The 26,168-nt window shown below is 38.0% G+C and overlaps 1 protein-coding gene across 1 annotated transcript; it reads right to left on the bottom strand.

Annotated features, from left to right (window-relative positions):
* Nucleotides 1-812: 812 nt before the first annotated feature.
* Nucleotides 813-20,712, bottom strand: MUSTN1 (musculoskeletal, embryonic nuclear protein 1). The gene is made up of 3 exons (XM_026680521.2): nucleotides 20,537-20,712; nucleotides 6,080-6,200; nucleotides 813-1,248 (listed from the first exon to the last, which is right to left on the bottom strand). The coding sequence occupies exons 1-3, from the start codon at nucleotides 20,543-20,545 to the stop codon at nucleotides 1,142-1,144; spliced, it is 237 nt and encodes a 78-aa protein (XP_026536306.1). The 5' UTR covers nucleotides 20,546-20,712; the 3' UTR covers nucleotides 813-1,141.
* Between the last annotated feature and the right edge of the window lie 5,456 nt (nucleotides 20,713-26,168).

The following is a 26,168-nucleotide window of genomic DNA, read 5'->3' as shown; positions in this document are numbered from 1 at the left end:
TGTTCAGTGGTGGGATTCAAATAATTTAACATCCGGTTCTCTGCCCCAATGATTTCTTCCAACAACCAGTTCACCAAACTGCTCAGAAACTTAACAAACGGTTCTCCCGAAGCGGTGCAAACTGGCTGAATCCCACTGCTCCTGTTTGTATATACAGGAGAGAGTTGGTGGAGAGTTCCAAGGTCTGGAGATTCCGTGGTTATGGAAACAGGTTGGTGAAGGCAGAAACAGAACTGGTTGCAGCATTTGTCTGCAAGTGGGACCAAAAAATAACAAAGTATTTGAAAATGAGGAAGCTAAAGTGCTCTGGAATTTTAAAATTCAAACAAACAAGCACCTGCCAAATAACACCCCTAACTTAACGATTGTTGATAAGAAAGATGGAAAAAGCCTGGATAATGAACATTGCAATACCTGGATACAGGAGAATGTATGTTGAAGAGAAAAAAACGGGGGGTGGGGGGGTGGGAGGACACAAAATATAATGAACTGCTTATAGAAATAGAATGACTCTGGAAAAAGAAAGGAAAGATAGTACCTATAGTGGTAGATTCCTTGGGTGCAATGCCAAAACATCTGAAGCACCACTTGAATACCATAACAATTGACAAATTGTTAAAGTTTTTAAAAAAAGCTCTTGGGCTTTTGTTTTGTCCCAGGCAAGATTTTAACCAGACTTAGCTTTGTTGCTCTTCCACAGAAAAACATTACCATTTCCATAGAAATCAAAAGACTTCATACCAAATTGTGTGCGGAAATAATTATATAAGTGACTTATATTTATATTCCCTGATTATATTGCAAGGGAAAAATAAGAGTCAAAACAATCCAGATTTATTTTCTTTTACACAATAATTACAATAAGAACTGGGACATTAACTTTAAAAAGGAAGAATCCTGGGGGAATTTTTGTTAACAAAATTGGTCATTACAATATCATCCTGCACTCCATAACTTTTAATTAACTATTGGATAGCTAAGGGAAAAAGCTGCACCCTATATATGTAAAAAAAAAGACATCTTTCGATTCAAATTTGTTAGCTGATTCATGCCAGAAGAATTACATTAGAAGCCCAATAATAAGACTGATGTACGGGAAAACAAGACAAGCTGTGAAGGATGCTGGGAATATTCATGGTTGTCAGCCAAAGACACTTTTTGGAGGCTCTGATTTTGCTTTGTCAAAGACAGTTTCTCCTCCAGTGCGTTCTCGGCCGAAGACAGACGGCGCAGCAGATCCAGCTTGTTCTGGAAAAAGAAGCATAGCCAATTAATGCTTCAACAAGAATGGTTCACAAACAGTCTCAGTTATGACAAACTGAAGGATAACATAATAAGCGCAATAATACCTGAGTCTACATCATGTATGTTTCAAAGCAGGAACATGCAGCCTGTTTCTGAGGCACTTTGAGGAGGATATTCTGGGCTGCAATCTAATCACCAATGGAGCAAACAGGGCAAATTTGGTTTAATTAACATGATTTATGAATTAATTTATGATAGTTGTTAAACTTTGTATTTATTCAAAGTGGAATTCAGTGGAAAATTTCTGAGTATTCCTTGGGTTTCATCACTGGAGCTCTGTTTTATTCTGAGGTATAAGAAGCAGAGAAGTTTTGCAATTAAAAGCTTCATGTTTTTTTTTTTATTATTATTATTATTATTATTATTATTATTATTATTATTATTATTATTATTATTATTATTATTATTATTATTATTATTTCATCTGCTTCTTTGCAGACTCTGCAAAGAAGCGGATGAAACTATTGATCACATACTGAGCTGTTGTAAGACAATTGCTCAGACTGACTACAAACAATGTTACAACACAGTCGCTCAGGCGGTCCACTGGAATTTGTGTCACAACTACCATCTGCCTGTAGCAAAGAACTGGTGGGATCATAAAGCCTGAAAAAGTGGTCGAAAATGAGCATGTAAAACTACTGTGGGACTTCCAAATACAGACTGATAAAGTTTTGGAACACAACACCGCAGATATCAAGATTGTGGAGAAGAAAAAAGTGTAGATCATCGACATTGCCATACCTGGTGACAGCAGAATCAACGAGAAACAACTTGAAAAAATCACCAGATATCAGGACTTGAGAATCGAACTGCAGAGACTCTGGCATAAACCAGTGCAGGTGGTTCCAGCGGTACTCGGCACACTGGGTACTGTGCCTAAAGACCTAGGCAAGCACTTAAAAACAATTGGTGCTGACAAGATCACCATTGGTCAGCTAAAGAAGGCCACCTTACTGGGATCTGCTCGCATAATCCACCAATACATCATGCAGCCCTAAATGCTTGGGAAGTGCTTGACTAGTGATTTGTGATACGAAACCAAGCAGTTATCTTGTTTGCTGTGTACACTGTTCTTTTTTGTGTAGTATAATAATAATAATAATCGATGGCAGCTCAGTCTGGTGAGAGCAGTGTCTCTTCAGAGGAATGTATTTATGTGTCATCTTTTTATGGCTGGGGATAAATTATTCCTGAGTTATTTTAAGAATCCATGCCTTTGGATGAGGGGAACTTTGGGAGATTATTTTTATTCAGGAGATTTACCACTTTCTTCAAAAATATTCCACAGTGCATAGTGTATCAATCTCTGACTGATCAGAACCCAATAAAACTGAACTTGCAGTTTTCACATTATATACTTTCCCTCCAACTCTCCATTTTTAAATAATCAGTACACTAATAATTGTTAGCATTTTTCCCATCTTTTTCATAATCTATACACTAATCCAGGGGTCTAATGAGCTTGTTTAGAATTTGTGCTGTAAGACTGAATATTTAATTATTGCTTTTAAGGAGACTTTGTATATGTTTCAGCTTTCAAATTCATAATAAATATTTTAATATGTAGATTTATATCAATATTAGTTAATTTTTTCCTTGTATACACCACTTGCTTTTTAAATAGTTTTCCTTGTTTTTTCCTGATTATATCTGTAAATTTCATAAATGCCTAAGAAAAACTGGCACAATATTTTCACCTGAAACACGACCATTGTCTATCTTAGGAAGCTGTTTCTCTCAGAAAATAATTCTGTGATTAAAAGATTAGGTTACAGGGTATCACTGATTGTAAGGAGACTAAGTTGGATAGAAGTGTTTTGGCTACCTCTGATATTTTCCATGGACCTTACAAGAAGCAGCTGAAAGGAACAGGCGGCCTTTTCTGCAAATGACCTTGTGTTTGGGCTGTTTCTCCTATATCCCAATTTTAACATAAATGTTTAGCCAGAGATGATTCGTTAAACAAGGACAGTTTCCCTATTGGCTAGGTAATGCTGTAATAGGATAGAACTAGTGTGGCCATGTAATTAAAGCACCAGGCTAAAAACCAGGAGACTCTGAGTTCTAATGCCACCTGAGCCATGAAACCTGGCTGACTGACTTTGGGCCAATCACTTTCTCTCAGCCCACATTGTCAGTCTCAGGTGTCAAGCCAGTCATTCAATTCCTGTTGCAACAAAAGGGTGATTTTTTTTATTTTTAAAAAAAGTAGGTCCTGCAATTGCGGGAAAGTGCTAAGAAGAAAAATAAATAAAAGAAAAGGCTGTAACTGTGTAACAGACCATTTTAACTCATATCTCGTACTGTGCAACATACAGCTGTTACTCAAATATTAATTTCATTTTAGTAATGATCCAAACCCTTAAAATGGCAAAGTGTAAATACAGGAAAGCCTAATTAAACCTTCTTCTAAGGATTTGTACCTCATTTACTTAATCTTATGATGCAGGTAAATCTCTTGACTATTTTTGTTTTTTCTTACTTTCCTGCTCTTTTCTTTTAAAGCATGTAATATTTTAAAGTGTTATCCTTCAGCTTATGAGCTGGTGGAAAAGTAGGCTGGCATGCTTTGCATTGGTTCTCTATGCAGTCTCAATAAGCAGACTGGGCCTCCTGGGTCTCAGGGAAGCATCCGGGGGGGCTTTTTGCTCCCAGGAAGCTAAAAAAATGGAGCACAATTCCCTCCCTGCACCCCCGCACACCACACCCCTTTTTGCCTCCTGGGCCTCAGAGAAGCAGTAAGACAGCAAGAGGGACCACAGCACAGCTGATCATTAGAACAGCTGTTCATTGGGAGGGGAAAAAAGAAATACCTTAAAGAGTGACTGGGCGGAGAGAATACAGTCAGTAATGTCGGGCATGTGTGATAAGGACTGACTGGGTGGGGAGGGGAGGGGTGGGCGGAGAGGGGCAGGGCCAGCCAGGGGCATGATTTGCCGCTTCTCCGAACTGTGCAGAATCATAATAACCGATTCTATAGAACAGGTCTGAAGCGGTAGAATCCCACCCCTGTGTCAAGTCTGACAGGACAGACTTGAATCTTTAGTGTCTGTAGGGAGAGTTTGAAAGCAGATTCTCTGGTTGCCAAAATCAGAATGATCCTGGCAAACAATGCCCAATCTCCCTGCCCATAGAGTCTAAAATGGCAGTGGGATCTGAGCATTTGAGCCTCTGACCATATGATGCACTGCATCATCAATAAGACACTGTAGAGTGTTCCCACGGTAAGAATTCATTCATTCATTCATTCATTCATTCATTCATTCATTCATTCATTCATGTTGTATACCCACTCATCTCAAACCAGTGACTTTGGGTGGCAATCAATCTTAAAAATGATCTGAATAGTTGAATACAATATAAAAAGAAATGCAATGAAAATGGCAGTGAAGAGATATTATAATTTATTGGAGTCAATGTAGCTATGAAACAGGGCTCTTCACACACTTGGGACCCTAGGCATAGAGCCAGGTCTTCAAGGCCTTCCAAACAGCCAATAGGGTTAGGGCACTCCTAATCTAAGGAGGAGGATGCTCCAGAGGGCAGGCACTATGGCACAGAATGCATGTCTCTTTGAGAAAACATGCCTATTCTACCAGACTGGATTAGATGGGTGGAAACAACTGTAAAAAGATAGTATTATGCCTAACTTGGTCCCACCCGTGAAGGACTTTAAAAGGTGACAGTCAACCAGCACCCTGAATTGTACCCAGAAATACAGTTGCAACCCATACAGCCCCCAAAGCAGTGGTATTACATATGTTGAATAGCCAACATTGTTTACAGTGCAGTGTAACTGCATTCTGTACCAGCTGAGGCTTCCAAACGCTCTTCAAGGACAATCCCCTGTAAACCATATTGTAGTAGTCCAAACAAAAAGTCAGGAGGGCATGAATGACAGTGAGCAGAGTTCAGAAGACTTGTGTTGGGAAAAGAGAGGAAACACCATTTTAATCATTAGAATCATTTTAAAACCAGCTGTATGCTTTCTCTGCAGCATGCTGGGAATTAGACTAAGTTGATGCCATGAAACTATATTCGTTCAAATATTTAATGGGCCATCTTCAGGCAGCAGTTACCAGGATATGAACAGAAGACCTTCTGGTCTGTCTTTGTGTGGAGAAATATAAAAATATGTGATCACATGGTTCATATATTTCAGTTCAAAAAACAAACTTGGAATTGGAAGGAATATTGCAGAGATAAACAGCTGCTGTTACAGACCATGATATATATGGGGAGGACCTGTATGGTGGTTTCCTTACTCTTTTTGGTAAAGATGTTATGTGGTTGTTGGCAATTCGCAGCTTGTCAGAACTGAACAGAGAGTTAATTGGAGGTGTCCTTTCCAACCCCAGGAGAGTTGTAGTGGTTGTTGGAACTAAAGACAGATATAAGCACCTAGAAGCTTTTGTCCTCAGGCTAAATTTGTGAAGCGGTCTATTTCTTATTTTATTTTCCACTCTATATCCCATGCCCTGTAGGCCAAGCAATTTGTTTAATATTATCAGTCAAAAAGGTTGAAGGTTCTGCATTATACATTATTTCAAGGCAAGACTTCCTTTTAAAATTTTCATTATTAGCACTTATGCTATTTCAGTGAACTTAATTCAGAGACGATGTAACACAAATAGCATTTAAAAGCAGAACTTGGACCCTGAAGCAAGCTTTTATTTTCTTGTGTCACAAGAAGACAAAAACCAGAAGCAGCTGGCATTGTAGCAATAAATCCAGCATGAAAATCATGTAGAAGTGTCACACGCTCACTCACCACACTCTCTCATGACTTGATAGGTTTTGGATTTGATTTCTTGATTACCAGACAATTTTCCTTTAGCTCCTTTGAGATCTTCTTCTTTTACTGGAGGGCGTTTCTTTTTCACTGGAGCTGGCTGAAAAGACAAGAGACAGTCCATTTTGTAGCACAAAATAAGATAAGGTTGCAGTCAGAAAGATATAACTATGATATCAGTCTGTTTTACTAGGGTGGTGAGAATCATAGACACATAGGGCTGGAAGGGAGCTTGGAGGTCTTCTAGTGGTACAACCACCTCCTCAAAACAGGATCCTTATTCTATCCCTGTCAAATGGTTGTCCAGTCTCTTCTAGAGCAGTGGTTGCCAACCGGTGGGCTGTGGCCCACTGGTGGGCCGTGAGAAAATTTTGGTGGGCCGCAGAGAAATCTAACCCCCAGAGCACCCCCCCCCCAAAGTAATGAATCCAGGCTGCGCAGAAACACAAGGCTGCTCAGCCCACATGGCCCATGGGAACCCTCCCCGCCCACTCACTCCTTACCCAGCAAACTTGTCTGCTAAGTTGCTATTTTTCCTTTTTCCAACCATCATCTGTTCTGCTGCGCTGGGAGATTTAGATTAGCTAGGAAGTAGGAAATGGTTGGATTTCTTGCTTTCTAGCTAAGCACAGCCGAACCTCCCTTAGGACTGAAGGTTTGCTTGCAAGCAAATTCAGTGCAGACTCACGACAAGCAAATTTGAGAGACTGAGCTAGCCGATGGCAGATAGATAGATCACTCCATGATTCTGTGAGAAACTCAATCTGCCTGCTTTGCCTGATTTTGGGTAAAAGTTGCTTTTTTATTTTAAAAAATCAATATTTACATACATGGTATGTTGTGAGTTAATTTTGTGAGTTTGCTTGTAAGCAAATTTTTGTGACAGACTGAGCTAGCCAATGGCAGATAGATAGATTTCTGAATGAATCTGTGATTCTGTGAGCAACTCAATCTGCCTACTTTGCCTGATTTTGGGTAAAAGTTGCTCTTTTTTAATAAAAAAATCAATGTTTATATAAATATTTATAATATTTACGTACAAGCCATGCCCAGCCAGTCACATGACCACCAAGCCACACCCACAAATTAGGCCCACCCACAGAACCAGCTAGTGGTCCCTGGGATCTAAAATTATGAGTTTGGTGGTCCCTGAGGTCCAAAAGGTTGGCGACCCCTGTTCTAGAGGGTCCATGATGAAGCATCCACAGCTTCAGAAAACAAGCTTTTCCACTGATTAATTGTACTCAATGTCAGGAAATTTCTCCATTTCAGATTGGATCTCTCTTTGTCCTGCCCCCCCACCCTGTTGTTCTGGAGAATAAATCAACACCCTCTTCTCTGTGACAGTCCCTGAAGCACTGGAAGACACGTCATGTCACCCCCATTCTCTTTAACAGGCTAGACATATCTAGTTCTTTTAACCATTCATCGTACAACTTAGCCTCCAAAATGGAATGGAAATAGAATGGAAATCTATTTGCTGTGACTATAGTCTGAATTCCTGGCCCAAGCTGAGGCTTCCGAGAAACACATTTAATTCCAATTCTATGATTCTGAGTATGCAGAACTCAACACATTGAGCAGGAAACAGGAAAGCTAGCATTAAACTATTGACCAGAATATCTTAGCCAAAACCTGTACAGTCCTCTGCAGTTATTCAGGGAGAAGATAGTCAGGCCCCCAACCTTTCATGAGGGGTGGGAAAAATAAACTTGGACAGACATTTTCCATGAGTAGTCAGGGCTCTTGAACCTTTTACCCTTGTAGAAAGTTAGTACCCACCCCTCTCCTAGAAGAATGAAATATTTTAGGAAATATTTTAAAAGACAGGATAAAATATTTCCCCTAAAAGAGAAATAAAAATCTTAAAGGAAACAGAAACCCAAAATCCCATCTCCCTGCCCCCAACAGATATTTTGGTGCACATTAAGAAAGACAGGGCCAGGTTATCTACAAGACAAATGATAGGTGATGGGATTAAGATGTGACCCCATAGGAGATAATAGGATTAGCCCTCTACCCATCTAGCAACAGGCTCACTGCATTTCAATATTTCCTAAGGACGTTGTATCATCCAGCAAGGTTCATCCAAACTTATCTCAGACAACGTCAGCTATGTCCCCTGCATAGCCCCATGGGAGTCTGAAGCAACCAATAGAATACATATTCTTGCACAGGAACAGGAAGCTCAAGTTCAAAGCCCAAGAGAGGGTATAAATACCTCTCACGCTCTACTCCATGTGGTCAGCTGCCCAGGTCCTCCTCAAACCCAGTTGGTCCTGTTCATCAATAAACCATCTTTCCAATCAGCCCCATATTTCCAGTGTCTGCCTCCCCACTTGGAACTGAATCAGATGGATATTTCTTCCAACACCCCGAAGATGTGTCTTCTTTTAGTTTTCTGCCAAGGCAGTAAAAGTTACATATTCTGTTCATGCAGTGTTTGAAGATGTTAGTGATAGTAAGTTACCACTTTGCTGGGACTTAACTTCAGACTTTCTTTTATAAGTGTTTTTATGTTGTTTCATGTATTGATTTATTGGGATTTTATTACTTTTTATTATATTTGAATGCCTGTAAGTAAGCTATCCAAAGTAACTAGGTGGAAATGAAAGATTACAAAAAAGTAACTGAGGGTATTGGAGACTCAAGAGTCAAGAAGGATAACTGGATAGTATCTGCTTAGAGGGGAAAAAAACCCTCTTATTTTGGTTGAAGCTTAAGTATATTTAGGCACATATAGCAAAGGAATGAATCTAAATCAAAAAAGCCTCACTGATTTAATTATGATGAAATATCAAGGGAGTTAGTAAAGGAAAAGACTGGTGTGAGGATCTGAATATGTGGCAAGGCCTGGAGTGGGGGAAAAAGTCTGGATTTTGAAAAGGAAAGGAGAAAAAGAAGCAAAGTTTTTAAGCACGATTACTGCAGAAATAAAATATATGGCTTTTGTATGAAAAAGTAATCAAAGATTAATTTTCCAGTAAAATAAATGAAAAGTGGCCCTAGAAAAAGAATGTGTGGATGTGAATTCTCTGGCACTATCAGAGTTATATCGAACAAGCCCACCCTGCTTACTAGATGGTGACAAAATGGCATTTCGTAAATCATAGGGGACAGGCCTGACTCATATTAGCTTATAATGGCAATTGATTGTAAACTTTCAAAGGCTTTGGATTCAGGCAAGAAAGTGGTCACATTTTTCAGTGCCATTGTAACTTTGGTCACTAAATGAATGGTTGCAAGTTGAAGACTTCTTGTATGGGTGTTGGAATACATGTTAGAATGTATTTTGTTTTGCAACAACTACAAAATTAACCAGCCAGTAGATGGTAGGATTTAGTTTGCATCTATGGTCATAATCTATGGTTCCTTTATGTCAGAGGTCCCCAAACTTGGCAACTTTAAGACTTGTGGACTTCGGAGACTTCCGGTTTGTCGGCTTCGCGAGCGGCAGGGATTTGCGAAGCTGCGCGATCCCTGCCGCGCTAGCCGTTTTTGGGGCTCCGACCCAGCCGGTCGGAGCTAGGCTGCCCTGCAGGGGCAGCTGAAGTAGGGGGATCCAGAGAAGGGTTTGGGGGTGCTGCAGACTCCCTCCCTGGCCGGCAGAACTCCCTTTTCCCAGGACGGTGCAGCGGCGGTCCGTAATGGCCGCCACAAAGAAGCTGGCAGCCGGGTAAGAATGCGCAGGAGGAAGTGGAGAAAGTGATTGAGAGGAGAAAGTTTTTCTTGGCTCCTAGGACTCTAAGACATATTTAATAAAATTCCTGAAAAGTATGATTCTCTGAATAATACCTGCCAGAAGAGGAAAAAAAGCGGCTGCTTGAAGGTGCTGAAAGGATAGCTTTCCCTCTTTTCCTACGGAATAAATAACTGGATATTAAGAAACCTATTTTTTTTAGGTGGAAATTGGTTTTAAGCGATGAGTGGGAAGAGAGAGGATTAAGAAGAAAATATTTGTATGCTAAGATTTGTTGGAGCAGATGCCTTAAGGATTTGAAGACTAGAATATATTGTAATAAGATTTTAAACAGATTTGGACTTTCTTTCTCTTTGATTGATATTACCCCAGAAGGAGAAAGTGAGAACTCTGCCTTGGTTTGGACTGATTGATAACTTTGGGACTGTTTTATCTTTTTTATTTTCTTTTGAATATTCTGGTTGTTGTAAGAAGAAAGAAGGAGAAAAGAAAAGAAAAGATTTATAATGGCTCTTTCTGTTGAGGAACTAAGAAAAGAATATGAACAAGCAAAAAAAAATGGTAAAGATGGTGTGGAAGAAGCTTTCCTTTTCTTAGAAATGGCGCTTACTAATTATCAACAAAAATTACAACAGATGAAGACAGCAGAGGAACAAGAAAGAAAGGAAGGAGCCATCTTTAATGAACCTCAGAATTTGATCCAGAAAAAAGGAAGAGAGAAAGAAAAGAAGAGAAGAGAAAAGAAGAAAACTAAAGGATTTAAGGACTTAAGATCCAAAAAACATTTAAGAAAGGGAAAAATAAAGTGCAAAACCAATATGATGATTGTAAACAAAGGGGAAAAGAAATACGACAGAGAAGGGAAGCCGGTAAGGCAGAGGCTAGAAGAAGGGGGGTAGAAAGGTTTGTTGGGAAAAGAAAGAAAGGGAAAAGGTGGAGAAAAGCTACAATGTTTTGAAATTAAATGGAAAAAAGGAATTTTTTATGGATAATGGATAAAGTATAATTTTTTTTTTAAAAAAAAGATTTTGCAAGGTACATAAGATGAGATGGTAGTATTGCAATGGTTTAAGAGTTGATAAGAGATTAAAATGTTAAAATGTTTAAAAATGATTGGCTTTAAAACTTAATAATAGGAGAGGTTTAGAATATTGTTTTAATTAAAGAGTTTAATAAAATTATGGTATTGATGTTATTATAAAATTTTTATTATAGTATTTCTTTTTAATATTTGGATTTATTGTCTAATTAGGCACTTAATTGTGTTGGATGTATTAGTTAGATAGAATGTACCAAGCAAAATCTGATTGGGTATTAGATATTATTTTAAAGATTAATTTGATTAACTTAGGGGGAGATAGAAAGGCATCATACTCTGATTAATGATTTCAGGAGAAACTGGTTTTCTTTTTTTCATAAGGGATGAGACAAAGGGATGATAAAAAATGGACAAAAGATACAAATATAATGATTTAAACTAAGATGATTAATTAAGGTAGAATTAAGAAGTGTGAAATATGTGTAGAAGTTAATATAGAAGGGTTAGAATGGTAAATAAAATAAGTAATGATATGTAAGATGAGCATGAATATAATTGAAGTCCATGAAGAGAGAAATACCTGGGTCCAAGTTACTTTCCAAAAAGATTTTTTTTAATGTTTTGTGTGTTGTGTGTATATGTCTTTTTTGGGGGGAGAATTGGTAAAAACTTGTAGAAATATAGAATGAGAATAATGGTAACTAAGTCAGAAAGAATCAGATGAAATAATAATAATGATATTGAATAAGAGTAAAAGAGAAGTAAAGAGAAATTGAATAAGAGGTTTTGGTATATTATATGGAAATGGTTTAAAACAGAATCATAATTTATCTGACTTGTTAAATTTACAATGGAAAAAGGTTTAAACATGTAATGAATAATGATAATTTGTGTGTTTTAAAAAATTAATAAAACTTGTTTTCAAAAAAAAAAAAAAAGACTTGTGGACTTCAACTCCCAGAATTCCTCAGCCAGCATAGCTTACAGCCATTCATTTAGTGACAAAAATTACAGTGGCACTGAAAAAGGTGACTTATTTTCATGCTTAATGGTTTTCACTCTTACGACCATCGCACCATCCCCATGGTCATGTTATCAGAATTTACACATGGCAACTGACAAGTATATATGACAGTTGTGTTGTCCCAGAGTCATGCGATCACCATTTGTTGCCTTTCCAGATGGTTTCTGACAAGTGAAATCATTTAATAACCACGTGGTTCCCTTAACAACTGCACCGATTGGCTTAACAACTATGGCAAAAGGTCATAAAATGGGGCAAGCCTCACAAAACAGCTGTCTTACTTAGCTATGGAAATGTTGGGCTCCATTCTGGTCTTAAGTCAAGGACTACCTGTATTTAGGAATCTTTAGATATCGGCACAGAGAACAGTTTATTGCTTGACTTCTGAACTAAATGTAGACATCCTGAAGAGCTAGTAGTGTAATTGAAGCCACGGTGGCACAGTGGTTAGAGTGCAGTACTGCAGGCTACTTCTGCTGACTGCTAGCTGCCTGCAAATTGGCAATTCAAATCCCACCAGGCTCAAGGTTGACTCAGCCTTCCATCCTTCTGAGGTGGATAAAATGAGGATCCAAATTGTTGGGAGCAATAGGCTGACTCTGTAAACCGCTTAGAGTGGGCTGTAAAAGCACTGTAAAGGGTATATAAGTCTACGTGCTAAGTGCTATAAATTGTAACAGACAATCAAAGTGTCTTATTTGTCAAAATTATATATCATAGGACAATTTGGAGAATGCATTGCAGCTTTATGCCAGGCAGTGTGCAAAGCAGAGTTTTGCTCTTCAGAAGGTCATTTAAAATTGTATGAAGGAAAGAATAGAGATTTATGATACATTTGTTGACTTAGACAAACGATATGAAAAAAAATTGGCTAAAATACTTTTATGTAAGTATGTAGTTGAATGTGGTGAGAGAGAAATACAATGGAGATAAAGCAAGTGCCAAGATATAATGGTTAGTGAATAGTTCAACACTGAGCCAGGAATAAGGAAAGAATATTTTGACATTCTCATGAGTGTTTAATGTGTTTAAGGATAAATATACAAGAAATATTTGTGAGGACATTGGAAGTTATTTGAAGGCAGGTTCGTTATGTATTCTTGTATGCATATAATGCCATATTCTGAAATGAGAACCTGAATGTTTGAGAAAATATTAGATGCAAATTTTAGATATAATGTGGAATATGGATATGAACATCTAATTTATCAAAGACTAAGGCAATTGTACAGAAAAATGGAATGAATGTTTGCAAGTTATACATCTATGAAGAAAATTTAGAGCAAGTATATGAATTTGTGTACTGAAATGTGTCTACTAAAATGCACAGAGAAATTTTAAGATGACTGTTAGAATGATAGTGCAAAAATGCTCTGCTTCTGTGGAAACTAAAATGCTGTTGCTCACTTTGCTGTATATTTGTGAGTTTCAGGAGAAACATAAACATTTTGATAGTTAAGAAAGGTGTGATATAACAAGACAAATCTGAATGAATAGTGAATGCTAAATAGAAAAGAATAAGTGTGAAAAAGTACATTGAGTTGTTTTATCTTATGGAAAAATGAAGCTAGCATTAAAGGAGTGAATATTGACCAGAATATCTTAGCCAAAACCTGTACAGTCCTCTGCAGTTATTCAGGGAGAAGATAGTCAGGCCCCCAACCTTTCATGAGGGGTGGGAAAAATAAACTTGGACAGACATTTTTCATGAGTAGTCAGGGCTCTTGAACCTTTTACCCTTGTAGAAAGTTAGTACCCACCCCTCTCCTAGAAGAATGAAATATTTTAGGAAATATTTTAAAAGACAGGATAAAATATTTCCCCTAAAAGAGAAATAAAAATCTTAAAGGAAACAGAAACCCCAAATCCCAGCTCCCTGCCCCCAACAGATATTTTGGTGCACATTAAGAAAGACAGGGCCAGGTTATCTACAAGACAAATGATAGGTGATGGGATTAAGATGTGACCCCATAGGAGATAATAGGATTAGCCCTCTACCCATCTAGCAACAGGCTCACTGCATTTCAATATTTCCTAAGGACGTTGTATCATCCAGCAAGGTTCATCCAAACTTATCTCAGACAACGTCAGCTATGTCCCCTGCATAGCCCCATGGGAGTCTGAAGCAACCAATAGAATACATATTCTTGCACAGGAACAGGAAGCTCAAGTTCAAAGCCCAAGAGAGGTATAAATACCTCTCACGCTCTACTCCATGTGGTCAGCTGCCCAGGTCCTCCTCAAACCCAGTTGGTCCTGTTCATCAATAAACCATCTTTCCAATCAGCCCCATATTTCCAGTGTCTGCCTCCCCACTTGGAACTGAATCAGATGGATATTTCTTCCAACACCCCGAAGATGTGTCTTCTTTTAGTTTTCTGCCAAGGCAGTAAAAGTTACATATTCTGTTCATGCAGTGTTTGAAGATGTTAGTGATAGTAAGTTACCACTTTGCTGGGACTTAACTTCAGACTTTCTTTTATAAGTGTTTTTATGTTGTTTCATGTATTGATTTATTGGGATTTTATTACTTTTTATTATATTTGAATGCCTGTAAGTAAGCTATCCAAAGTAACTAGGTGGAAATGAAAGATTACAAAAAAGTAACTGAGGGTATTGGAGACTCAAGAGTCAAGAAGGATAACTGGATAGTATCTGCTTAGAGAGGAAAAAAACCCTCTTATTTTGGTTGAAGCTTAAGTATATTTAGGCACATATAGCAAAGGAATGAATCTAAATCAAAAAAGCCTCACTGATTTAATTATGATGAAATATCAAGGGAGTTAGTAAAGGAAAAGACTGGTGTGAGGATCTGAATATGTGGCAAGGCCTGGAGTGGGGAAAAAAGTCTGGATTTTGAAAAGGAAAGGAGAAAAAGAAGCAAGGTTTTTAAGCACGATTACTGCAGAAATAAAATATATGGCTTTTGTATGAAAAAGTAATCAAAGATTAATTTTCCAGTAAAATAAATGAAAAGTGGCCCTAGAAAAAGAATGTGTGGATGTGAATTCTCTGGCACTATCAGAGTTATATCGAACAAGCCCACCCTGCTTACTAGATGGCGACAAAATGGCATTTCGTAAATCATAGGGGACAGGCCTGACTCATATTAGCTTATAATGGCAATTGATTGTAAACTTTCAAAGGCTTTGGATTCAGGCAAGAAAGTGGTCACATTTTTCAGTGCCATTGTAACTTTGGTCACTAAATGAATGGTTGCAAGTTGAAGACTTCTTGTATGGGTGTTGGAATACATGTTAGAATGTATTTTGTTTTGCAACAACTACAAAATTAACCAGCCAGTAGATGGTAGGATTTAGTTTGCATCTATGGTTATAATCTATGGTTCCTTTATGTCAGAGGTCCCCAAACTTGGCAACTTTAAGACTTGTGGACTTCAACTCCCAGAATTCCTCAGCCAGCATAGCTTACAGCCATTCATTTAGTGACAAAAATTACAGTGGCACTGAAAAAGGTGACTTATTTTCATGCTTAATGGTTTTCACTCTTACGACCATCGCACCATCCCCATGGTCATGTTATCAGAATTTACACATGGCAACTGACAAGTATATATGACAGTTGTGCTGTCCCAGAGTCATGCGATCACCATTTGTTGCCTTTCCAGATGGTTTCTGACAAGTGAAATCATTTAATAACCACGTGGTTCCCTTAACAACTGCACCGATTGGCTTAACAACTATGGCAAAAGGTCATAAAATGGGGCAAGCCTCACAAAACAGCTGTCTTACTTAGCTATGGAAATGTTGGGCTCCATTCTGGTCTTAAGTCAAGGACTACCTGTATTTAGGAATCTTTAGATATCGGCACAGAGAACAGTTTATTGCTTGACTTCTGAACTAAATGTAGACATCCTGAAGAGCTAGTAGTGTAATTGAAGCCACGGTGGCACAGTGGTTAGAGTGCAGTACTGCAGGCTACTTCTGCTGACTGCTAGCTGCCTGCAAATTGGCAATTCAAATCCCACCAGGCTCAAGGTTGACTCAGCCTTCCATCCTTCTGAGGTGGATAAAATGAGGATCCAAATTGTTGGGAGCAATAGGCTGACTCTGTAAACCGCTTAGAGTGGGCTGTAAAAGCACTGTAAAGGGTATATAAGTCTACGTGCTAAGTGCTATAAATTGTAACAGACAATCAAAGTGTCTTATTTGTCAAAATTATATATCATAGGACAATTTGGAGAATGCATTGCAGCTTTATGCCAGGCAGTGTGCAAAGCAGAGTTTTGCTCTTCAGAAGGTCATTTAAAATTGTATGAAGGAAAGAATAGAGATTTATGATACATTTGTTGACTTAGACAAACGATATGAAAAAAAAATTGGCTAAAATACTTTTATGTAAGTATGTAGTTGAATGTGGTGAGAGAGAAATACAATGGAGATAAAGCAAGTGCCAAGATATAATGGTTAGTGAATAGTTCAACACTGAGCCAGGAATAAGGAAAGAATATTTTGACATTCTCATGAGTGTTTAATGTGTTTAAGGATAAATATACAAGAAATATTTGTGAGGACATTGGAAGTTATTTGAAGGCAGGTTCGTTATGTATTCTTGTATGCATATAATGCCATATTCTGAAATGAGAACCTGAATGTTTGAGAAAATATTAGATGCAAATTTTAGATATAATGTGGAATATGGATATGAACATCTAATTTATCAAAGACTAAGGCAATTGTACAGAAAAATGGAATGAATGTTTGCAAGTTATACATCTATGAAGAAAATTTAGAGCAAGTATATGAATTTGTGTACTGAAATGTGTCTACTAAAATGCACAGAGAAATTTTAAGATGTACAAATGCTGTTAGAATGATAGTGCAAAATATGTGCTCTGCTTCTGTAGGAAACTAAAATGCTGTTGCTCACTTTGCTAAGTGTATATTTGTGAGTTTCAGGAGAAACATAAATATTGAAATGTGATAGTTAAGAAAGGTGTGATATAACAAGAACAAATAAGAGTCAAGAATGAATAGTGAATGTAGGCTAAATAGAAAAGTGAATAGAGTGTGAAAAAAGTACATTAAAGTTGTTTTATCTTATGGAAAAAATGAATGAGAATTTCTTTGCAAAACAAGTATAGGAAGGAGTGAATAGATCAAGAAGATCAAATAAGTTGTGGTTGGATAGAAATTGATGATGAGTTTCTGCAAAAGAAAGTGAGAAATTTAAAGACCAAAAGGCATTTTATTAAACAGTGTATTGTTGCAGTAGAAGTAAGTATGGTTGATAGATTAAAAACTCTTTAGAGGTATAAAAAATGAGCTTGGAATATTGGAATAATTTTAGTTATGATTGCTTTTTTTTCTTATATGTAAGATACTATTTTTTATATCTTGTATACTCTGTTTCACACTGCTTATCCTAAAACGGAATAGTGTAATGGGTATTGATTTATTTTATTTTATTTGCTACCTGCCTCCATGTGTCGTATACATCATGGGTGATTAAATTTAGTTAAGCAACCATCATTCCCATATAAAACAAAATCAGTCAGATAAATTGCAGCAGATTTATATTCAGCAGAATGAAGACCATCTGTTTCAGCTGAAAGACTTGCCAAGGAAATCTAAAATACTGAAGTGAGACAGTATAACCCATCTGCCTCCTTGCATTTTAAATAACGTAAGCCGTGATAGTTATCCTCAATTTGCAGACTGCTGGTTTTACCATCTCACTTTAACATGGTGCTTTCTTTCAGGATCAACATTTGGCTCATGCATGTTTTATAGGAAGTAATAAAAATGAAGATAATTAGCATGTTCCTTGGTATATGTAGACAGGTTTTGGGACATACATCCAATATAAAAAAGATAAGCAAGTTATTGATTATCTTTCTTATAAAATGGAGAGGGGTCTTGGAGTCCTAGTGGACAATCACTTAACTATGATCCAGCAGTGTGCCTCAACTGCCAAAAAAGGCCAACACTGTTCTAGCCTGCATTAACAAAGGGATAGAATCAAGATCAATCACATGAAATATTAGTACCACTTGGTAAGACCACACTTGGAATATTGCATTTAGTTTTGGCCGCCACAATATAAAAATGAAATTGAAACTTTAGAAATTATGCAGAGAAGAGCAACAAAGATTATTAGGGGACTGGAAGCTAAACATATGAAGAACAGTTACAGGAATTGGGGTGTGTCTAATGAAAAGAAGGACTAAGGGTGACATAACAGCAGTGTTCCAATATCTAATTTGCTGCTACAAAGAAGAGAGGATCAACCTATTCGCCAAAGAACCTGAAGGCAGGACAAGAAGCAATGGATGAAAACTAATCAAGGAGAGAAGCAACCTAGGACTAAGGAGAAATTTCCTGACAGTGAGAACAATTAACCAGTGGAACAACTTGCCTCCAGAAGTTGTGAAAACTCCAACACTGGAGGCTTTTAGGAAGAGATTGAACAACCATTTGTCTGAAATGTATAGGGTTTCCTGCTGGAGCAGGAGGTTGGACTAGAAAACCTCCAGAGCCCCTTCCAATCTGTTATTCTGTTAAGTTACAATTTCTGCTAAAATGAGAGAAACTGGTAGTGAAAGAAATCAGAGCTGTCTTGGGAATACAGCACAGAACAATGAACCAGACATGAGCATGGGAGAGTTTTTCACTCCATTGTTTTGCACTCTTTAATTTGGTTACATATATGTGAAAAAATGAAGAGAGAAAAAAAACCTTTGCCCCATGGACATTATATGTTACACTATATGTTTCATATAATAATTACATCAACTAATAGGTAACTGGAATGGCCAATAGGTAACTGGACTGAGAATTTCCCAATCTCATGTCCTCTAAAAATGTTGGACTTCATCTCTTGTAATCTTAAGAACTTCATGCATTAGCCATAGTATTTGGATGTTATGGGGGCCTCAAGACATCGGTTTGGGAAGACTGGTGTCCTGAAATTGTGGATGATAAGTTTTGCTCACCGGCCAACATTTAGTTCAATAGAAAAACAAATGTGTTCGACTATGCCCCTGCAGAAGTCCTTCAATTTTCATGGTGGCAATAAAGTTGAAGGAATGATAACCGCAGAAATTTCAGTTCTACAGCTTTGATTTAATATGGTGTCCTTCATTCCCACTTACTTCCATGTCCATATTGGGTACTTTGTGTTTATCCTGCATAATTCTTGTATAACAATGACTGAAAATAAGTATAGAATGGTACTGACATACATCTCCTGTTCATAATACACAGTACTTATTGAACAATGCAAAATTTTGGAAGAATTTTAGGACAGCTACAAGCTGATAGCAATATGTTTTTCTGGCTTTTTGAAGCATGCATCAAAATAGCAGAACAAATCATTTCCCATAATAAAAATCCCAAGGGAGAAACAATATCCAAGATCAGCCGTGAGGCTATTCCCAGAGTTATAGAAATAACATGCAATGAGTGGCAAGATTTTGCCAAAATCCTCTCCTCTCCTTGCATACCCAGGAGCAAACTATTCTACAACTTATCTGAGACTGACAGATGAGTATAAGTTCTCCAATGCTCCTTTCAGCTTTGATTTAGGATTTTGTTGTTCAGTTGTTAGTCATGTCTGACTCTTCACAACCCCATGGCCACAGCACACCAGGTCCCCTCTTTCTCCACTGTCTCTCGGAGTTTGCCCAAATTCATGTTCGTTACATTGATAGCACTATCTAACCATCCTCTTCTCATTTTGCCTTAATCTTGCCCAACATCAGGGTCTTTTCCAATGAGTCCTCTCTTCTCATTTGATGGCCAACGTATTTGAGCTCAAGCTTCAGTATCTGTCCTTCTAAGGAACAATTGGGTGATTTGACTGATTTAATCTCCTTGCAGTCCAGGGGACTCTCAAGTCTTCTCAAGCACCACAATTCGAAAGCATTAATCCAAAGATTTAGAGCTATGCTTCTTTATATAGCCTCTTCCAGGAGTTTCTAAATAGTTGATATGCACTCCTCTGTACAAAATCCTATTCCCACATTTCCTTCTGTCTTTCTGTTTGCACTAAGAAGCTCCCTGCTTTTATACACGAATGTTCCCTGAATACATAGAGGATATCTCTACATTTTCATCCTTTTTCTAACACAATGGAAAAAACTTCAGATTTGCAGATATCTAATCAAATAATTAATCTCAATATTGCAAGTGGTTTGCTGCCAAAATAAACTTAATCCTGTTAGAAAATAATAGAATCTTCTGCTCTTGAACCAACCTTAAGCATTTTGATCTTGCATTCAGCAAACAAGACCCTCAAGCAAAAGGAGGAAACAAATTTTAGCAACATTTGTTGCATATTGTAAACAAAGCAGAATTCTGCACACAATTGCACATGAAAGCATTTTATTGAGTAATAGGATTGAAGTGTTTAAAACACTGGTCTATAGTTTTAAATGTATTCTATGAGAAAGAGAAAAGGAGAAAGCTAAGCCATACTTTTGTTACTGCTCTTTTTTAAAATCATTTTAAGCTAATTTTTCACAAAGACACATTTATTACTGCACCAAAGATGCCAGTAAGGCTCTGCAAGCAAAAAATCAGTGAGGTAGAAAATAAATAATGAGCTTTTTCATTTCTTACCAATGACTAAATCCATCAGAGTTGCAGTTTCTCTTAGCAATAGTTATGATAATTCTTGTAAATTAAGCAGTAGAAAAAACACCAATCCTACCTGGGACATTGTTGTTATACTTGTAAAAATACTGAGCTTGTAGTTCCTTGGATTAATATCCAAATTCGGCAGTAATCTACTTCCTTTAGCTTATATAGGCTCTTCTATGAAGTCATTCCACATGGTCAACTTCCCAGACTAGCTTCTGGAGTTTTTAAGGTTGACAATGTTACTGTCGAAAGGTTTATTCTTAGCAATGACTGAAGTTTATAGCATTTAATAAACTGCACGAGTTGAGTGAGAGGAACATTACAAGTGACAAGAAAAGACAGCTGGGCTAGCAAAACTATACAGAAGCCTTGCCCTTTCTTTAGGAACAAGTATGTCTTCAAAGGAAGCCTTGTGGTCATCTATTTATAGCTATAAAGTGCAATGCTTTTATGTTGCAGATGCTCCATGAATGTACAAGAATAAAATACCCACAAAACCTTGTGGATCATTAACTGAAGTAGAAAACATCTGTCACGATATTAATCCTGGGATGAACACTTTCTACAGGTGAATCAGTGAGGAAGTACTAAGCTACCAGAAACACATCACGTTTTGACATAGTGAGATGACCCTAGCCAGCAACTGATTTTATTTAGGTTGGATTCCTATAATATTTCAACTTCTGTAAGTAGTCCAAAAACTATAGCTAGTTCAGAAATAATTCCATGGTACAAACAAGAGCTAAATGTCAACTGAGGTTTGCATTGATTTGTAAGCAGCTTTAATCTAAAATGTGTTTATATCCCTAAATGGCATAGGAACTGTTAATGCAAGATAAACATTTGAAGTTGACAGAGTTACCAGCAATTTTGCAAACAGATGGAATGAACTTCTTTACATTTTCAGCCACCAGATTTTTGCCCAATATAAAAGGCAGAACAATGAAGCTACAGCTGGCAAGAGCCTCCATGGCGCAGTGGTTAGAGTGCAATACTGCAGGCTACTTCTGCTGACTGCTGGCTGCCTGCAATTTGGCAGATCGAATCTCATCAGGCTCAAGGTTTACTCAGCCTTCCCTCCTTCTGAGATGGGTAAAATGAGGACCCAGATTGTTGGGGGCAATAGGCTGACTCTGTAAATTGCTTAGAGAGGGCTGTTAAAAGCACTGTGAAGCAGTATATAAGTCCAAGTGCTATTGCTATTGCTACTGTGAGAAGTACATAAAAATTAATCAACAAATTTTTGATAATCTGATCCATAGGATGCTTTATTAGGGAAAATACTGCAGTATGGATCCCTCTACTCCAGGAAAAAAAAACATTTTCTAGGAGGAAGGAGACACTCCCATTTAGTGAATACAGCTTATATAGGTTTATCAAATCACATGGTTACATAACACTTCCTGTTTCCCATATATGGATGTTATGCAACGTTTTCATAAAAAGTTCCAACCTTTCATGGACAACTTTCAACATTCTCATTATAGTCAGATTTCCTATTATTCAAATACCAGAAAATTATAAGAAAACATTAATATTTCTTAATGTGACATTTATAATGTCAGAGCTCCCCAGCATATACCTCTAACTTATGCCAAGTACATAGTTTTGCAATCTGGTATAATTGTCCAGCAAAATCACATTTCATGACTGTTCTGAGCTTTAAAAGTTCAAACTGTGAGCACAAAATGGCTTCAGTTCGGCTCTTTATATTCTCAGGTGTAGTAATCAAATTTTTACTTATAACAACTACTGTAAATGTAATTTCAAAAAAAATTCTACCTATTTTGGTTAGATTTAAGCTGAGTGTAACCTTTTCTTTATTTCATCATTTATTCATTATTTTAAAGTGCCTGGGGCATTTGTTAATCTGGGTGGCATCAATTTAAATGGTCAGTTGCTAGACAGTACAGGTAGTCCTCGACATACGATCACAATTCAGCTTCAAATTTCTGTTGCTGAGTGAGGCATTTCTTAAGTAACAAACTAAAACAAAGTTTTTTTTCCATTTTATGACTTTTCTTGCCACAGTTGTTAAATGAATGACTGCAGTTGTGAAGTTAGTAACCGGGTTGTTAAGTGCATCTGGCTTCTCCATTGAATTTGCTTGCCAGGAAGTCACAAAAGGAGATCACACGACCTTAGGAGACAGCAATGGCCATAAGTATGAGTCAATTGCCAAGAATCTGAATTAAGATTGTGCGGATGCTGCAATGGCCGTAAATATGAAGAACGATCACGTCACTTTTCTCAGCACTGCTGTAACTTTGGTCACTAAATGAACAGTTGTTAGTCAAGGACTACCTGTATAGGGAATGCAGGCTTTGGATGACCTGCAGGTTTATTTATTTATTAAGGAACTTGTACAGTATCCACTCTTCTGGTTTAGTACAGAAAATCATTTAGATGCAAATATTTTTTGTATTTTGGGTGACAGATAATCCATTCTTTGTTCAAGTGGCTTTTTATAATCTAAGATATAATTGTAAGAGTACCAATTTTCTTTTTTTTAAACATGCCCAATTATGATACTTACGGGCTATATTTTGTCTTCATTATAATTCAGTGCTACCAACTCCCTCAAATGTTTTTTTCAAGACTTTAAAAAAAACTGCATATGGAACAAACCTGTGTGTGTTCCGCACTACACAAAAAAAACATTAGTTTGGGTGATTTGGGTCTGAACTGAAATGTACACATTTATTTATTTGCTTCATTTCAGTAGTCAACCATCTGAACAAATGACTCTGTTGCAGTATGCAGCATGCAACATAAAAAAATTAAAACAATACAAAATAAATACATATGGCACAGTGGAGGTATTCAATTTTTTTTTACTACCAGTTCTGTGGGCGTGGCTTCATGGGTGTGGCTTGGTGGGTGTGGCAGGGGAAGGTTACTGTAAAATCCCTATTCCCTCCCACCCCACTAACCTGCTTTCCAGCTCCGTTCTCCTGTGCAGGGCAACCAAAGAAGACCCAGCAGATCAGCTGGGACTTGGGAGGCAGAGAATAGATGGGGGTGGGGCCAGTTAGAGGTGGGATTTGCCGGTTCTCCGAACTACTCAAAATTTCTGCTACCGGTTCTCCAGAACCTGTCAGAACCATCTCTGATATGGCATCAAGTAGACCTGCAAACTTGATTGTTAATACAGTGAAGGAATGGGGCCCTCAGCGCACTCAGGAGCCAGGCCTGGGTAGACAACCAAGTCTTCACCACCTGATGAAAGGCCTGCAGTTGGGGTTCATCCTGATCTCTGAAGGGTGAATGTTCCAAAGGACAGAGATTATGGCAGGGAAGACCCATCTCCTGGTCCCTGCCAGACAATGCTCCTTGATTGATGGGACTCATAACATGCTCAGCCTGCCAGCACCTTCCTTAGGTAATCCAGCCCCAAGCCATGAAGGGGTTTAAAGATGATAACCAGCCTCTTGAATTGCCCCTGGAAGCACACTGGCAGCCAAAGCAGCTCCCGAACCAGTGGTGTTACTTGTGTTGAATATCTGGCACCCTTTACTACCTGTGCAGCCACATTGTGCACCAGTTGAAGCTTATGAATGCTCTTCAAAGGCAGCCCCATGTAGAGAACAATGCAGTAATCCAGTCATAAGGGTATGAACAGCTATGAGCAAAGCCTCCCAACCCAGGCACCAAAGATATGCAAAAGCCCTCCTGCCGATGGCTATCACCTGCTCTTCTAGCAGGAGCTTTGAGTTCAAGAGGACACCCAGATTACACACCAGGTCATTCTGAGTCAGGGTCCACCCCATCCACAATCAGCAATGGAAATTCCAAAGGTGCTTTTTCAGGCTACTGGAGTTTCCAGACTTTTAGCGATGGAAAATTTGGTTATCAGAAGATTCAAATATCCAAAGCCAGGCTATTTTGCCTGAATTGTATCCAGGACAGGGACAGAACATCAGGCAACCTGGAGTAAAAATATAAAGTTGGCTATTATCAACATATTGATACTTCACCTCAAGCCATCAGATCACCTCCTCCATCAGCCTCATGTAGATGTTAAAGAGGAGAGAAGAGAGAAGAGAGTCTTGGGACACCCTAAAAGTAGCGGCCATGGATTGGATCTCTCCTCAGCCACCAGTCATCTCCCCACCATCAATTTGACTACAGCAAATCCAAATTTTCAGTATTCCTCTGATTTTAAGGAAGGTTTCTCCAAGGGCTTTTCCTTGTTTTCTCCAATCCTCTATAGAGATTACATTCCAAAGAAGAGTGTCCACTACCTGCAGAAAAACTTGAAACCAACATGTGTTAGATCACATAACAAACATTGCATAATTTCTCTTGCTCTGTTTCAAGCAACCCAGCATACCTTATTGTTTCCATTTGTCCTATCGACTCTAAATTAAGAACTTGGGGACTGCTTTTCCTTAGGCAAAATCTTCCAAGCCCTTCCTTTTTCTGTTTCTGTAATCCCTCCCTCCGCAAAACTTTTATTATGCAACACTTTTTCTAATTAAGTTTCATTTTCTGTGCCCAGATATCTAGGTTCTGCTTCATTATTTTTAAAGCTGATGTATTTTAAGATGTTCCTCTTATTGCTTGTATCATCAAGCTTAATTGCTCCCACTGCAAACCCCCCCTTCTTTTCAAAGATGGAATGAGTAAATAATGCTAGGACAAAAATAGTTCAGAGGGAGATGACGGTCTTTTTTCTTCTTCTAAGTTTTGTAAGCTCCCTCCTCCATACATTCTTTTTCTGCGTAAACTCAACATTTCTGTATTCAGCCACCACTTCTGTCCAAGTGAAAGTGTTAAACCCTGGTTATAAATAAAATACACAAGAGAATGCCTAGGAATGCTGATCCCAAGTATTGCCATAGCAGTATTAATCTTCATGAGTTCCCAGTTATGTACCCTATTTTGGTATTAAAAGGAATGGGAAGAATGCAGAAAGCAATCTTTAAAGGGGGGATTTTTTAATATAGGCCATGGGTCTCCAAACTTGGCAGTTTTAAGACTTGTGGACTTTAATTTCCAGAATTCCAAGCATGGCTGGCTGAGGAATTCTGGGAATTGAAGTCCACAAGTCTTAAAAGTTGCCAAGTTGGAGACCCATGATTTAGGCCAGTGGGCAAACTTGGAATTTTAAGCATATTAAACAAACTGGATTTTATGGGGAAGTAAATGACATCTGTAACATATAGCAATGACATCAAAATGATGACATGCACACAAGAGCAACATGAAAATGCCATGACTACATATTTGCTGTAGGAAATGACCAGGCTGAGCCCGAGGGAGGGGCCAAATGTGTCCTGAGTCACGAGTCCCTTCCTGCCCACCAGGGGTGTAAGTCCAGCCCACTTTGAATTCCTTTAACTCTTATCTGCCGCTAAATTTGCTTGGACCATTAGTAATTCAGAATCTTGTGTAGAGATTAAACTTGCAATATATCTTTATACCCATTTGAACTGCCTGGATCTTCTGATTTCTGTGGTGCATGACTACCTGCATCCCAATGTCTGACAGAAGTATTTAAAATGGGGTGCACTGTCATTTGACTCCCTGGCCAGAGACATGAGAAACAGGGTGAAGAAATTTCTCTATTAACAGCTGGCTGTTGTGAAAGTATATAGAAGTATAGAATTCTTTATTGGCCAAATGTGATTGGACATACAAGGAATTTGTCTTGGTGCATATGCTCTCAGTGTACACAAAGGAAAAGATACATTCGTCAA

This window comes from Notechis scutatus, chromosome 2 (assembly GCF_049901735.1).
Source record: "Notechis scutatus isolate UNSWTSFEM ecotype Mainland chromosome 2, rNotScu1.2, whole genome shotgun sequence".
NCBI classification, from domain to species: Eukaryota; Metazoa; Chordata; class Lepidosauria; order Squamata; family Elapidae; genus Notechis; species Notechis scutatus.
The sequence above is the reverse complement of the archived record's forward strand: the minus strand, read 5'-3'. Positions and strand labels throughout refer to the sequence as shown.